The 16557-nt window shown below is 46.8% G+C and overlaps 1 protein-coding gene across 1 annotated transcript in view; it reads right to left on the bottom strand.

Annotated features, from left to right (window-relative positions):
• The window catches only part of LOC309978927 (metabotropic glutamate receptor 7-like), a gene marked incomplete at its 5' end in the record, with an annotated part of 133463 nt that extends 131519 nt beyond the window's left edge, over positions 1–1944 (bottom strand). The window contains 2 exons of the mRNA XM_082865782.1: positions 464–585; positions 1892–1944. Of these exons, the coding sequence (XP_082721908.1) occupies positions 464–585; positions 1892–1944 (175 nt within the window). The remainder of the gene's footprint in view (positions 1–463; positions 586–1891) is intronic.
• Positions 1945–16557: the final 14613 nt, after the last annotated feature.

Genomic DNA, 16557 nt, shown 5'->3' with positions numbered 1-16557 from the left:
ATCCCTCCTGGCCATCAGCACCCTGACCTCTACCACCCACCGGGCCAGCTTCAAGAACAGCTGGATCCACCTGTTCAAATGAAACAGGTCTGCTCTCTGTGGTGTTGGCTTCTAGTTCAAGCAGCTCTCCCCACATGATAGCAAAGCTGGCTCCCAGCAGTTGCAAGCATGAATCCTACCAGCCTAGCAGTCCCAACAGATACCTTTTAAGTATTTTTTCCCCAAAGCTCCAGTTAAAAGTCCTAGGCTGATTCCAATTTGACCTGCTCTGGACAAACATTTTCTTTAGAACCAAGAAGGCTGCCAGACAAAATACAGGATGCCCGCCTCGTTAAAGCTGAACTTCAGATAAACAGTATTTTTTTTAGTAGAAATATGTTGCATGCAATGTTGAAGACACCCTAAAAAGTCGTGGTTTTCATCTGTGGTTCAGCTTTAACTGGGCGCCCCGTGTGGGCTTTGCCGGCTGTGGTGGGCGCCGAGCGGGGTCGGCGGGGACGGTGGGGGACTGTGGCCCGAGCCGGGTTGCACACCCAGCCCACAGCGTGCAGGGATAGAGGGGCAGCCTCGTCTCCGCTGCAGGAGCTGAGACGGGGAGAAGGGGAGCGCCCCAAAAGGAAACCAGCTGCCCCTCCCAGGAGAGAGGAGATGGCTGTTCAGCAGCCAGAAACGGCAGAGGAGCCCGAGCACAGAAGCGGCGGCCTCTGAGGACGCAGCGCACATATTTCTGGTGGGCGAGGGGCACGCGGGCCGGTCCGTGGGAAAGAGGGGAGCCCGCGCCGGCCCCTCCGCCCCCCGAGCCTGTGCGTTTCCCTAAAAGAGCAGCAGTTGTGCAAACTGACGGTTCACAGCTGTGATAAATCGCCTTAGGAAAGCACTTCGATTAAAGTCACATCTAACTAGAATGCAAGAAGTCACCCCTGAACAAATCAATTGCGACAGGGGCAGCTCTGGGCGCGCACCCACCCCGCTGCTGTTTTGCTTTCCCCGCAGGACGAGGGCCGCTCACCGGGTCGCGGGGACAGCGCGCTGTCTCAGCTGGGGAAGAGGCGCTTCCTCAGGACACATGCAAAACCCAAAGTGTGAAAGGAGGCCTTTATTCCATTCCTTTGGGGGATTTCTTCATGACGTAAAGCCCAACTTGGTTTCAGATCTGCCTGTCGTTTCCGTGACAGAACCGTCCTGGGGGGTCCACCAGCAGCGGGGTGGCCAGGCGCCACAGGGCTGTGCTCTCTTTCCCAAGCCAGTTCATCTCCATCTGTAGCATTTTCAGAGAAACTCTCGGATAGGTTTTCTCCAACAGGTTCTTTTTCCTTCGGTTTATAAAGTCATTCTCCTGCACAAAATAAACGGCCTGAAGACATGACTGAGCCTCTTTTTCTCCCAGGGTCAGGGCCAGCACGGCCCCCAGATCACAGGGGCGCAGGGCCTCACAATGGGCTTCAGGCCTTCCCCTCCCCTTCCGCCCCTCCCACCCCACCCTACCCCTCCCCTCCTCCCCTGCAGAAATCACATCCCTTTCTCCAGACTCCCCACTTCAGCTTGACTTCCAGCAGATCTTTACCCTGCCAGTTAGTAATTCAGGACTAATTAGGTGATTGCTTTCATTTATGGTAGCAGTTGGGGTGGGGGGGATGAAATGGCTTTGCCCCTATTCTTGTTGGAAAAATAAATTACACCCACTGTCACTGAGATCTTATTTTCCCCCCAATCAAGCAAATTAGCAGCGTGGTTCATTTTCCCAGCATTCACTCCTGAACAGACGGCAGTGCCCTGGAACGTGGCTTAGAGCTGTGTGGTCAGTGCAATTGTTTGGGGCTGTTTGTGCCGACAATGACAGGAGACGCCTGTCTCCCGAAAGAAGAGTGGCCCTTGTCTTGCTTAGGCCAACGAGCTGCCCAGAGCGCTGCCCGCCTGGCTTCTGAGGACGATGTACACCGCCATCTAGTGGAGATGGGCGCTCACTGCAGTGTGCTCGTTCTCCTGCCTTTCCTTCTGGCCGGTAAGAACAAGCAATAATGCTTCTTGTAAGTTCCTAAAAATAGGGGAGGTCTTATATCACCAGGAGTGAAATGTTTGCCTCAATGTCTGTAATGAAAGTGCAACCCCGTGCTTGCACAACGTCTGTCTTGTCAGTAGCCCTCTTTCATCCCGATGTTTAGGTCCAAGACAGGATCGTCATTGTCTGAGCAATGGGTATCTCTCCGAAGCTGGGTAGTTCTCCCCTGTCCCAAGTAGTGTGGGAGGAGACAGTCAGCACCTTCACAGACGCCTTCATCTCTGCAGCCTCGCCATCACTCCTCATCTCGCCTACAGCAAGCCCGATTCCAAAGTGCACAGGGTAGAGGCGTTCGAAAGTTGGCTTGTTCAACCAGGGGCATTGCCACTTCCCAGAGGGAGCCAGAAACACACCCACATCCTAAGACTCTTTTCAGTCTTGGCGTTGAGGGGGTTCCCACTCTGTCCCCTGACTACACACAAGTCAGTGTCTTTTTCCTTTCTGCTCATTCTACCTACATGAAGAGCACGTTGATCTCCCCAGTTTTAACACAGGAACCATGATTTTCCTGGGTTTTGTGTATGCGGGGGGAGAGAATGGGAGAGAGAGCAAGTCCATCCCAATATGGAAGGGCTTGGGGCCGTGGTTCTCAACCAGGGGCAATTTTGCACCCAGGAGACATTTGAAAGTGTCTTGGGACACTTTGGATGGTCACAGCTTAGGGGAGGCTAAAAGTCCTTCCATCACAGGACAGGTCCACAGCAAAGAAGCATCCAACCCCACCCAGCAGTCGTGCTGAGGCTGAGAAAGCCTGGTTTAGGCTCGCAGATATCGCCCTCCAGCAAGCCGGTTAGAACACTGATTGTCCTCAAATGGCCCACACTGCAGAGGCTGTGGATAGATAATGCATCCTCTCCCAAGTCAGTACTGACCGCCGTTTTTCTTCTTTGACACTCTTCCATTTTAAACATAATTTAGCTGTCTCTTTTTTTTCTCTCTGCTCTGCTGAGAAGAGAAAGGATTGGAAAGGGGGAGGGGAAGGTGACAGAAAAGTAGGATTAGAGGCCTGACCTGTTTCTCCTGGAGAAGCTGGGCACATTCCTCTCTCACACGTGCTTTGTGACTGAGCAGGGTACAATTAAAAGCACAATAATTTGCTTGTTATTCAAGTCAGGCATTAGTCCGGGTAATGGCGTGCTTGGTGTAGAGATGGATTTCCTTGTTCGGAGCTAAGCACAGGACTAGCTGAATTCTCCATGGAGAAATCTTGATTTGTTCAGGTCTTTCATGTTTTCTACAGATAAGGGATTATGTCTTCCTAAAGAGGGGCGTTGCTTAAAAAGCTACAAAGTATAAGAAAAGGATTTAGGGCAGAGGGGCCTGTGGTTACGTAGCTGAGGGGTACAAGGAATTTCAGAACCAAGGATTATTTAAAGCCATAAAGTTAAAAAAAATTGCTTTAGGGACTTCTCTGGTGGTGCAGTGTTTAAGAATCTTCCTGCCAGTGCAGGGAACACGGGTTCGAGCCCTGGTCCGGGAAGATCCCACATGCTGTGGAGCAACTAAGCCCGTGTCCACAACTACGGAGCTTGCATGCCACAAGTACTGAAGCCCACGCGCCTAAAGCCCGTGCTCTGCAACAAGACAAGTCACCCAGTGAGAAGCCCGTGAACCGCAACGAAGAGTAACCCCTGCTCACCACAACTAGAGAAAGCCCACGCGCAGCAACAAAGACCTAATGTAGCCAAAAATAAAAATAAATTTAAAAACATTTATTAAAAAACATTGCTTTAGCACTACTGCATCAGTGCTGGCGAGTACACTGTAAAGGCAATTAAGCATGAGCTAATATTCATTTTACTTTGGCTAATTACTGCATGGATCCAGGAGAGGGAGGGGAAAGAAAACATGCCCCTTCCCTGGCAATCAGGGAGGACGTTGGTTTTGGTTTCTTTGCCTTATAGGCACGCTTATTAGTTGGGGTGCCCAGAATCCAGCCATCACAAGGGCCTTATTAGTTAAAACACAGGAAAATTGTTCTCTCAAGGCAGAACAGTGAATGCTCTGCTGTCCCAGTGACCAAGCAGAAGCCACTATTAGTTTTAACTCCATCGATTATTGTTATCCAGAGAGGACATGACATACACAGTCCTGACTTCACCCATGTGCCTGCTGAGCCTGGGTCAGGGGCTCTCAACCCAGAGCAACTCTGCCCCCCTCCCCCCAGCTCCCCGCCCCCCGGACAATTGACAAGTTCAGGAGCCATTTCTGCTGTCACATCTGGGGAAGGACTGCTGACGTCTGCTGGGCAGAGGCCAGGGATACTGTAGGAGTATCCCACAATGCCCAGGACAGCCCACAGCAAAGAATTATTGGACACAAAATGTCACCAGTGGCAAAAGTAAGAGGTCCTGGTGTAGACAGAGGCAATTTCCTCTCCTTGAGTAGGTGAAGGTCTTCGGAATCTTCGCTTCCTCAAATACATAATGGACAAGTCATCAGATGACCATATTTCATGCTAACTAACACGCTTTTCTTCCCCCTTTTCTACACTGGGTATTCATTCTCCCACTTCAGGAAATCGAGTGACGCTAAGAAAAACTTGCCCTGGAAGAGTGGTCCGCGGGGGCGAACCGAGACCCAAGTCGGTGCCTGCCCTCTCCTTCCCCGATTCACACACACACACCCAAGAGAGAAGACAGCGAGCTTCTCTGCAATCCCCTGGTTCGGAGTTTTGAGAAGTTTTATTCCCTTCTCTGAGATTACCCATTCTTCCCTGCATGAAGCATGTTCAGTGAAGTCATTTGTCCTGCAGCTTTACAGGAGTTAAGAGCCCACAGCAGTGAGATATTCATTTCCTCCCTGGAGAATGAGGACTCCCCCTGAGGGAGGTTAATGCTCAGGACAGGAGAATCCCTGGAGCTGGTGATAGCCAAGGGGCTGTGACTCAGGACTGTCCCAGGCAGGCCATCAACTCTCTGGGAGAGCCTCAAGGATGCACTTAGCCTCCGTTTACAGGAGGTGAGGAGGGCAGAGTGCTGCAGACGGGGAGCGGGGCGGCCACTCCCAGACTAAACCCTAGCCGGCACCCTGCAAGAGACAGAAAACCTCTCCCCTCAGGTCCCACCAGCTCTGCTCTCCCCTTCTGTGCACCCCTTTCAAATGCGTTTTTCTGCTTTGCCCCCTCCCATTCAATCCGTTCTAGGTACAGTGGTCACGGTGATCCTGGTAAGTCCCAAGTCAGATCGTGTTGCTCGGAGCTCAAAACCCTTCAGAGGCTCCCATCTGGATTAGAATAAAAGCAGTCTTCTCCCTCTCTCCCCCTCCCCATCCCCACCCCCGTGTCTCTCTCTCTCTCTCTCTCTCTCTCTCTCTCTCCCTCTCTCTCTCTCTCTCTCACACACACACACACACACACACACACACACCGTCCCTCCCCTTCCCTCAAGCCCTTCCAGACACACTGGCACGCTGTCCCTGGCTGTTCCTAGCAACTCCCTCCCCATAGCCTCCTGCACTTACTATTCTCTCTGCCTAGAATGATCTTTCTCTCCATATCTACAGGGGCTGCTCTCTCCGGTCTGTCCACATGTCCCCTTCTAATTAGGGTAGCCCTCTTTCCCTTTGATGCTTTATTGTTCCCGTAACCTGCATCATCTGGTAACATGCTAAAAACTTCCATGCTTTCATTTGCGGGTCCTTCCCTACCCCACCTCTCACTCCCAGATTGCAAGGCTCCCTGTATAATGTTTTCACAGCTGTCTATCTCGAGGACCAAGTACAGTGACTGGCTCCAGCAAGCACTCAGATATTCGTTGAAGAAATTAGGAAATGGACCAGGCTACTTAGCTTCAGAAGCTCTTTCATGGAAGTTCCCATCCCCTCCCTACCAGTTCTCAGCTAGTTGACTGAAGACTAGCACCCTGACAATGAGGCAGCTCTAAACTGTGAATGACAAAAATATTTACTGTGTCTCCGAGGGCCACTTGTGTTTGGTGTTTTATTTTTTTAATAGTTTTCTAAATTAATTTTTAAATTAATTAATTAATTTATTTTTGGCTGCGTTGGGTCTTCGTTGCTGTGCTCAGGCTTTCTCTAGTTGCGGCGAGCGGGGGCTACTCCTCGTTGCGGTGTGTGGGCTTCTCACTGTGGTGGCTTCTCTTGTTGCAGAGCATGGGTTCTAGGTGCATGCACTTCAGTAGTTGTGGCACACGGGCTTCAGTAGCTGTGGCTCGCAGGCTGTACAGTGCAGGTTCAGTAGTTGTGGCGCATGGGCTTACTTGTTCCGCAGCATGTGGGATCTTCCCGGACCAGGGCTCGAGCCCGTGTCTCCTGCATTGGCAGGCGGATTCTTAACCACTGCGCCACCAGGGAAGTCCATGTTTGGTTTTTAATTGTAGTGAAATGCACATAAAATTGTATCATTGTATCACTTATGAGTGTAGAGTTTAGAAACGTTCAGGAGATTCACGTTGTGCGGCAGCCAATCTCCAGAACTCTTTTCTTCTGGAAAAACTGGAACTCTCTGCCCTCCAGCAACCGCTATCCCCAGCCCCTGGCACCCACCATTCGACTTTCTGTCTGTATGAACTTGACCACTCTAGGTGCCTCATACAAGTGGAATCGAGAGCATTTGTCTTTCTGTGACTGGTAGGTTAGCATCATGTCCTCAAGATTCATCCATGTTGTAGCCTGTGTCAGAACTTCCTCTTTAAGGCTGAATAATATTCTGTTGTGTATACACCCCGTTTTGCTTATCTATTCATCTGTCAGTGGGCAGTTGGGTTGCTTCCACAGTTTAGTTATTGTGAACAATGCTGCTATGAACATAGGTATACAAAGTATCTTGGAAAACCTGCTTTCAGTTATGTTGGGTATATACCCAGAAGTGGAACTGGACCATATGGTAATCCTACTTTTAATTTTGAGGAACCATCATGATATTTTGCACAATGGCTGTACCATTTTACATCCTCACCAGTAGTGCACAGGGTTCCAATTTCCTACATCCTCATCAACCCTTGTTATTTTTTGTTTTCATAGTAGCCACACTAATGTGTGTAAGGTGGTGTCTCACTGTAGTCTTGACTTGCATTTTCCTAATGATCAGTGATGCTGAGCATCTTTTGATGTGTTTATGGGCCATTTATGCATCTTCTTAGCAGAAATGTCTAATCAAGTCCTTTGCCCATTCTTTAGCCAGGTTGTTTGCTTTGTGGTTGAGTTTTAGGGGTTCTCTGTACACTCTAGATATTAATCCCTTATCAGATATATGATTTCCAAACATCTCCTCTCATTCTGTGATTGCCCTTTTCCTCTGTTGATAGGGTCTTGATGCACAGAGTTTTAAAAATTTTCATGAAGTCCAATTTCTCTATTTTCCTTTTGTTGCCTGTGCCTTCGGTGTCATATTCAAGAAATCATTTCCAAAATCTAATGCCATTAAACTTTGGGGCACTTGTGATTTTTAAAAGGACCTTTTAATGACAAGTTCCCTAGTTTGGGGAGTTCAGAGCCCTGAAACCTAACTATAAGTGTTCCCAATGCAGAAAGTACATAAGAACCAGAGTGCTTAATCAACATTTCTGTTGGCAAGCGAGGTCCCAAGGAGCGTGTGGAAGCACAGCAGAAGTAACATGGAGGACTTTTAGGAATGTTCTCTGCCACCTTAGTTTCCTCCCTCTTTCTCCATATATCCCTCCCATTTTTCCTTCCTTCCTTTCAGATAACATGTCTGGGGCAGGCTATGGTGAGGAAAATGCTTTTACCTCACTCCCCTATAACAACACTGACCACTCCATGAGCCTTGGAGAAGCAATTTGCCTAATTTGGAGAGGAAAACTCCATTCAAGCCCTGCTGGGATGCAAGTTCAAATCTGCGTGACCACAGAACCCACGTTCATGGACCCACTTGCCTCTATTGCTTTTTTAAGCTATAGGAATGCTGGATGAGGAATGTTGTCTGTTATTAACTAGAAAAACATGATCCCCCTTTGAGCCTTCATGCCATTACCTATAAGATGAAAATGGACAAGCACAGCACATTTCCAGTGTTACTTTTGAAGTTTTCAGTGCTATCTTACATGAAAATAACATGAAGAAACAGAAGCAAACCTGCCTGATTCCCCCTTATGCCTTGACTACTTGGCCTGCAGAGAGGCCTCCAAGACCCTCCTTGGACGATCCAGGGTTCAGCCCAGCACTGAGCTAGACGACCACGGGCTCCCCTTCCAGCCCAGTGAGTCTTTGCATGACTGTTTTGGGTTTTTTTTTTCTAGACTCCCATTTCTTAAAAGTTTGAGAGCCAGTCACAGATCTCCATTTCACCCAAGGGCTGGCATGTCACGAGGTCACCAGTATTTGTTTTATGTACGGCTAAGAGATTAAGGGGCAGTATAATTTCAGAGAAAAGTTAGGTTCCCTGGAAGTCAGGAACCCCAGCATCCTGCCCTTAAACACTCGAATGACCTTGAGCAATGAAAGGTCTCCAGATCTTCATTTCTCATCTTCAAATGAGAAGACAAATTGGACAACATCACTGTTTCCTAAAGTGTGGTGTGTACACCGCTGTGGAAAGTAAGCAATAGGTAGAAAAATGTTAGGTGCTTTTATCTTATGTATATATCTATAAACACTTAAATAGCCTCTCAGCTCTACAGTATCGTAGCTATTATTGCTACAGCAAGTCTGAAGTCGGTGACACACACACAAACAAGACCCAATGCTAGTACATGTGGTGAAGGTATCGCACCTTCAGGAATTGTCCTTTCCACCCAAACTGTCCAGAAAGATTGACACCGATGAAATGGATCGCTATTGTGGATCCTCATATACCAAATTCCCATGAGCTTTGCTGAGAAGACCTCAGCAGTACATCAAAGCATCCCTTTGATGCAATGTGAATAAGGTTTAAAAAAGTTATTAATGTGGGAGGCAAATGTTAAATCTATAGCAGAGGTACTTTCCCCATAGGATGGGGGAGAGGGAAAGTATGTAAGCACCTGTCATAGGGCCTGGTGTGGAGCAGATGCCCCATACAGATGTTATTACAAAATATTGAGTATAGTTCCCTGTGCCATAGAGGAGATCCTTGTTGTATCTATTCTATGCCTTCTTTGAATGACCGTAGCACTTGTTGTCTGTATCATTTTTATGTCTGTTGTTGCTTTGTGACTGAAAATGAAAAATTTCTATTTGTCCATGTCCTGGCCCTTACATAAAAATGTGTTCGTTTATCTATTTCATATTTATTGACTACATCTTAGACACCGTGTTAACTGCTGGTTCTAGATGTTAGTAAAATATAGACCTTCCTGCTCAAAGGGTCACAGTATTTGTGGGAAAACAAAAAAACGAACAACCTATGTGTCTAAGAGCTTTGTACTTCCCAAAGAGAACACACCTCGTAGGTACAATAAATACATGTATCATACGTAAATGTATAAATAGTTAATGGGATTATACACCTGAGATAACTGCTTTTCGATTCTGAGGAAATGATGATTATATTTCACCAGGAGCTCAATACCACTCTGAGAATGAGGGCTTAACCCCCGACTTGACTCACTGCATCGCTTTCCTATATAAAAATAGACAAGTCTGTACATACGCTCTAGAAAAAGGCTTATCTGGCATGCATTTCAGATAGCAAGAAGAAAACTTCAAGAGGTTCAGAGAAGCATCCAGAAGCTCAGATGACTGTCTGGCACTAATACAACTTGCTTGACAGGAAAATAGAGCTGTAAATCTCACAAAACTAGATGATCTTTTAAGAATTTCAAAACCTCCTGCTATTAATTGGAAATCCTAGAAGAATAGCTTCTTTTAAAATGTACTGATACTATGCTTTACAGCTTAATATTCAGAAGCCTATGTTTTGGCTAAGTGAGCTTCAGGAAGGAAGGAAATTTGTGGTTTACCTCCACTTACTTTGGAACCGCTGGTTCCAAACATCTACTTCTATGCACAGTCATCATCTGTAAAATGGAGGCAACTCTAAGACAACAGAGTTACAGAGATGTTGCACAGCTCCATGTGTCATTGTCTTCATTTGTTTCAGAATACCAATAACATCTAAGCTACTACTGAAAGAGTGCTATATTATTTGGGGTCATCTAGTGCAACTCTGTCAAAGTAAAGAAAAGGGACCTAGAATGACTATAATTTTCCCAAGAGGACACAATTATTTTATGATAAATCTGGGACAAAAACCCTGATCTCTTTGATCCCATTCCATTGTTCTTTCATTGGGTTCTGAACAGCCCAGAGAAATAAAGAGAAATAAAACTCCTGTGTGCTGTGTCACTGGTACAGGACATGGCAAGATTGGAATTGGAGCATTACATATTAAGAGGTATCTGAGAAATTCTTCAAACTAATTGAGATATATGCCAGGTACATAGAACACAGTATGTTTTATGAAGATGATTCTGTGCAATGAACAGAACTGGTAACACACACTGGAAGCTGAATTCTCATTTTCTGGCCCCTTGAAAACTCCACCTCAACATACACATTAAAATAAACATTTGAACTGGGTCATATTTAATTCTGCATGCTCTTGTAAGTCAGCAAAATATTCCATATATCATTTAAGTTGTCACTCACTTTTTAACTTGACTTTCAATTTCTAAAATTCTTTCCAAACATAAAACAGAGGTGGGAAAATGGTATATGGGAAGCTGCAGAGATGAAATAAGCTTACTTCATTCGGCATAAAGATGAATATCCAAACAACTTCTTCATGGCTGAAAGTGTCCAAATCTACTGTCTTCATTTTGTAGTCAAGGCTTCCGGAAAAATATGCTAATGGATTCCTTATTACCCGAATGCCCCATATCAGTTTCAGTAGGTATCATTGTATATTATGGAAATTTTTCTCAGTGACGGTGAAAGACATCCTGGCTGAACATCCCCCTGCCCATGACACAGAGATGATGGTCTCAAGCTATCTTGAAGGCACTGGAGCCCACACTATCCGTTACTAATATTAATGGAGGATAAAACTTCATATTCTGTTTGCTCTATATTTGTTAAATCACTTCTTCCCTTCATTAAACTGGATGGCCCATAATTGAGTCTGTAGTGTGTCTATCATTGGAAACTGAACAAATTTTTGTTGGTTTTATTAACGTCATACGTTTCTAGGGAGGGTCTATTCAATAACTAAGTCTAGTTTCACAGTCACAAATAAATTATGATGTAACTTTGAATAAATTAAGCTCATCATAAAGGAAGGATACTGAGAGTTGCTACTACCCTTTCCTTGAGGGGCTCTTGTAAAGCACTAAGTAAAGTAACACAGGTGTATATGTATGCATATATTTTCAATGATATTTGTACAGACTTAAAAAGAACTCTACAGAATGCATTATAAAAACCTTAATGCTGTGTGTCCCTAGTTCCCAGCTCTCTCATTAAAACTACTTAAATGAACACAATCTTATCTGTTAGGATACTACTTCTTGCAGTACCCTGTCCCAACCATTTGCCATCCTCTTCCCATTAGTCCTCAAGTCAGAAGCCCCGAAGATCTGTTCATTAATTTATGAACACATTTCTTCATCCAGCCAAGAAAATTGATTGATCCCTTACCAAATTTCAGGCACCCTTCTTCAGTATGATTTATAGGCATGTTCAGGAAACACAGCAGTGATTAACACAGATGAATATAGTCTCTCTTGAGCTGAGGGGGGAGACAAAAGTAAATAAGCAAATATAAAAACATAAGTATAGTGCTTCCCTGGTGGCGCAGTGGTTGAAAGTCCCCCTGCTGATGCAGGGGATACGGGTTCGTGCCCCGGTCCGGGAAGATGCCACATGCCGCGGAGCGGCTGGGCCCGTGAGTCATGGCCGCTGAGCCTGCGCATCCGGAGCCTGTGCTCCGCGTCGGGAGAGGCCACAACAGTGAGAGGCCCGCGTACCGCCAAAAAAAAAAAAAAAGCTATGAAAACAAAACCTATGGATGGAGACCTACATGAAAGATGGAAGAGTATAATAATGGCCAGAGTACATTACTGTGGCAGAAGCAGCAGCCCTTAAGGAGGACAACTTTATAAATTACAAATTGGATTTAAATAGACAGGGAATTGAAAGTGGAGACATTATTTTCTGCAGAAGATGATGGACAGGGGAGAGCAAAGAAAATAAAACTGAGATTGTTAACAAAATACAATGCTAAGCATATAAGTTAGGACTGAGTCCTTAACTTTCATTTTTATTAATGACTGGGTGAGTATAGATTACTGACTACACAGAACCAAGCCTGGGAACACATTTTATATTTATGATCTTTGTGCCTAAAACTAGATTCTCCTGCAATTTAATATGACACTAGGACAATGACTGGCCAAGTTTTAGATTAATCACTCTTACACAAAGATTTTTCATTCATATAATCTCAAACAAATACTGCGTCACCAATTAAGTTCCAGATCCTATGCACTCTGGCTGAAGATATAAATATCTTGCAAGCCCAGCGTCACTTTCCTCCTTCTCTGGTAACAAATCACACTTTCTGTTATGACAATGGCTCTAGTTATCGGCCCAGGAATAAACACTTGACTCAGGAAGAGCCAATTAAAGCCCTCCTTTAGAGTTGATCGAGAGCTTTAAGGTTAGAGTATTTCAATCTTATGAAATTTTTGTAAAACAAAATTATTTCAAAATCTACTAATTATTCTTTAAGTTCTAGAAACTGCATTCTGTGACTAAGAGGACAATTTATTTGCCGTCGTTTCTGCTCTGCCCACTTTATGTTTCTGGTATTGTGAGATAAAGGCAGTGGGGAATGGCAAACCAATTCTGATTCATTCAACACATGAGTGCTTCTTAGGTACAAAACACCATTCTGAACATTGTCCGAGGTAAAAAGATAAATAATACCTAGCCCCTTATAATACCTAGCCCCTTACCCTCAAGGATCTTCCAGCTTAGCAAGGGAAATAAAACATGCACACAGATGACTGCAACAAAAAGAAGATAATGATTGCTGCCAGATGTTTGGGGAGAATGAGTAGAGCAAAGAGAGAACACAGAATAAGGCAACATTCAACAGTCAGCCAAGAACTATTTGTTGAGCAGTTGCAAGCTGTGACCTGGAAATGGAAGAGGAGAGCATAAATCTTCACATGGGCAGGTGAAAAATCAAGTGTTATTACTTGTAACACAGCTCTTCAAATATATTTTTTGGCACCAAGTGCCTACTAAATAGCCTTAAATTAAAAACTAAATAAGGATACAGTCTCTATCAAATATAGCCTGAGGTACTGATGCCTAAATACTAGGATCACAGTATTTGTGTTCCCAAGGATGCCTTTCTATTGCTTTGCTTTTTTCCCCTTTCCAAATTGCTTTTTTCCCCTTTCCAAAAAAGCAAAGCAATAGAAAGGCATCCTTGGGAACACAAATTAGCTAATGCTGCCTTAACAGGATATCTATTGCACTTGTTCCAGCCTTTTTGATCCAATGTATTGAATAGCAGAATAGGTGAGTTACAAGAGGATATTTTGACTTCAAACAACAGAAATAAAATACTATATAATTGAAAAAAAAAACCAGAGGCAATCTTTCAGGCACATGTGGATCCAGGAGTGCACATGTTTTAACCAGGTCCCTTTCTCTCTTCCCCACCCCTTCTTCTCTCTGCCTTTTCTCCTCTCTGGTATCTCTCATTATGGGATTCAAATATTTCCCTGTTTATGTGGGAGCTTCTGGCACAGCTGCAGGCTTATACTCTCGCAGCTCCAGGGCTGCCTGGAAGGGGCGGGCGCATCACAGCATAAGGTTGCACAAGGTGTGCACTTATATAGCAGGGCATCACATCTATGAGTGATGGATGATCACATTGTATGCAGGGGTAGCTTCGCATAGTGTTTTTGTTTGTTTGTTTGTTTGTTTGTTTTTTGCGGTACGCGGGCCTCTCACCGCTGCGGCCTCCCCCGCTGCGGAGCACAGGCTCCGGACGCGCAGGCCCAGCGGCCATGGCCCACGGGGCCAGCCGCTCCGCGGCACGTGGGATCCTCCCGGACCGGGGCACGAACCCGCGTCCCCTGCATCAGCAGGCAGACTCCCAACCACTGCACCACCAGGGAAGCCCTTCGCATAGTTTTTACATCACTTTTCTTGAAGATGGCAGTAAAATGGTATGTTTTTACAAAATCAAATAGTGTAACATTGTCCAAAAGATATACATAAAGCATTTAGAGGAAGGAGGCTCCTTTTTCTTTTAACTCCGGCACGGATTGTCTATTGGACAGTGGTAACCCTATGTCATCACCCTCGTTACTCCAGCAGAAGTCCAGGGATTAGCCCTGCATAACTCTTGTTAGCCTCTATTCCCTTCCTTGAACACTGTAGCCAGAAGGTTTTTTTCCTCCTCAAACCTTAAGTATTGAAACCTGGAGGAGGGGCATGTCTGAAAAGAAAATGATGGACTGGACTCTCCCTAGAAGGACGGTAAATGGGTGGTCAACAAGAAAAAAAAATATCCTCTGTACCAGGAAGTGTTTGAAGTGTTGTTTGGGTATCAAAAAACGGGTGCCCTACACATAAAGCAACAAAGGATATTGGTCTAAAAAGAACACCATGGCCAAAGGTGCATGGCCTATTTCAACAGAGGATTTGAAAGTTAAAAGTTAACCTGTAAAACATTCAATTCAATTTCATCATTTTACAGATGGGCAAAGTAAAACTCAGGCACAGGAACAGAAGTGCCAAGGTCATACAGGTGGTTGGTGGAAGAGACAACCAACTTCCCAACTTCTGACTTTTTAGGTGTGTGTGTGTGTGTGTGTGTTGTTTTATTTATGTGCAAGGACATTTTTCTTTAGTACACTAACATTACAACAGAAAGTATAGTCTTGTTTTGGTTTTCTCTGCGCCCTCAATTCTGTATAAGACAGTTTCGCTGCACTCCAACAGAAAGGCTCAGCAAGAGTAGAGACCACCATAAGCAGTACACGTGGGCACCAAAGGCAGATACATTGCCCTTCCTTGTGTAGGAACTAGGGCCACTTGTTGCTTTACTGGGCCAAGTTTGGGCTGGACCTGCAGGATGGGACACCTTTGAAAAACAGCTTCCTAACTGCACTACAACCTGCTCTGGCATCCTGATTCCATTCCCCAAACCCCCCAAATCTTCAGGCAGAAAAAAAAAAAAAAGAATGGATCACTGGATCGATGGGGAGATTTCTGCTCCTCCTACTGTCACCTCTTTCTTGCTATTTCCTGCCCGAGGAAACCTGACATCAGCCCAAAAGCATCTCTGGAAATGGGTAGGAGGGAGCCTTACACCTGTCAGCGCCAGAGAAGAAAGTGCGCTCTGCAGAGTTCTCAGTTGTTCCATCTCTTGCGATGAAAGGAAGAAAAGGAGCGAATCCGCCACAGATTTACTGGAGACCAGGGTTACTTCATCCGGCTCCGGCCACAGTAACCCCTGAAGACCAAAGATGCATTTCCATTCCCAGCATTTCTTGTTGGCGTCTTTCCCTACAGGCTAGCCCAGTGCCTGGCCCCGGAGAAGTCTCTGCGTAAAGGTTCTTTAGATCATAAATCAGGCTCCTGTGTGTTTTTCTTAGGAAAAACTGGCACAGACGAATTAGCAGTAGAGACTGGGCTCTCCCTACTACCCTGCATGCTTGGCGGCATCACTTTCGACTACCTCGCATTCTCCCGGCGCTGACAGCCCCGGCTCCGGACCTCTGGGTTGGAAGCAGTCAGCCCCAGCTAGAACCGCCCTGTCCGGGGCTGATGCCACCCTGTGCCTAGAATGTGCGTGTGGGTGCAGGCGGGCGAGCGAGCGGCTTCTACAGTGAGACCGAAGCAGGAGCTCAGCCTTCGCCTGCGACCTGCAATCCCCAGATTCCCTGGGGATCTCGAAACTCCCAATCGGAGGTACTCCCCCCGCCCCACAGCCGCCCACCCATTCCCTCCCCCCTTACCTCAGCACGCAGCCCCTCCCTGCGTGATGTTGCAAAACCGTGGGGAGGGTGGGCGCTGGGAAGGGTGGGGAGAGCCTGAGAGCGAGCGAGGGTGGGAGGGAGTGGGCGGAGGAGGAGAGGGAGCCGAACGCGCATTTAAAGCGATAGCCATCCTCGCTCTCTCCCCAGTGCTGGGCTGTTGGAGAGCTCGAGCTGCAAGCCACCGAGCGCGAGCTCGAGCGCGGCGCGCTGGCCGGGGAACCCGAGAGCGCACGGCGCCCCAAGCTGGCAGGCGCCGCGGGACCCCCCATCCTCGCCGGCTGCCCTTCCCCGGGCGCCCCTACCCTCCTCGCCCGCAGGAGACCCTGGGCTTCACCGGAGGAGCTCACCCCAAGGGGCCAGGACTCCGGCGGGCCCGCCACCGTCCCCTCCAGTGCCGCCGCCACCGCCGCAGCCGCGGGAGCAGCATGGTCCAGCTGGGGAAGCTGCTCCGCGCCCTGACTTTGATGAAGTTTCCCTGCTGCGTGCTGGAGGTGCTTCTGTGCGCGCTGGCGGCGGCGGCGCGCGGCCAGGAGATGTACGCCTCGCACTCCATTCGGATCGAGGGGGACGTCACCCTCGGGGGGCTGTTGCCGGTGC

The sequence above is a fragment of the Leucopleurus acutus genome (genome assembly GCF_964270905.1).
Source record: "Leucopleurus acutus genome assembly, contig: HAP1_SCAFFOLD_176, whole genome shotgun sequence".
Lineage (NCBI taxonomy): Eukaryota > Metazoa > Chordata > Mammalia > Artiodactyla > Delphinidae > Leucopleurus > Leucopleurus acutus.
The sequence above is the reverse complement of the archived record's forward strand: the minus strand, read 5'-3'. Positions and strand labels throughout refer to the sequence as shown.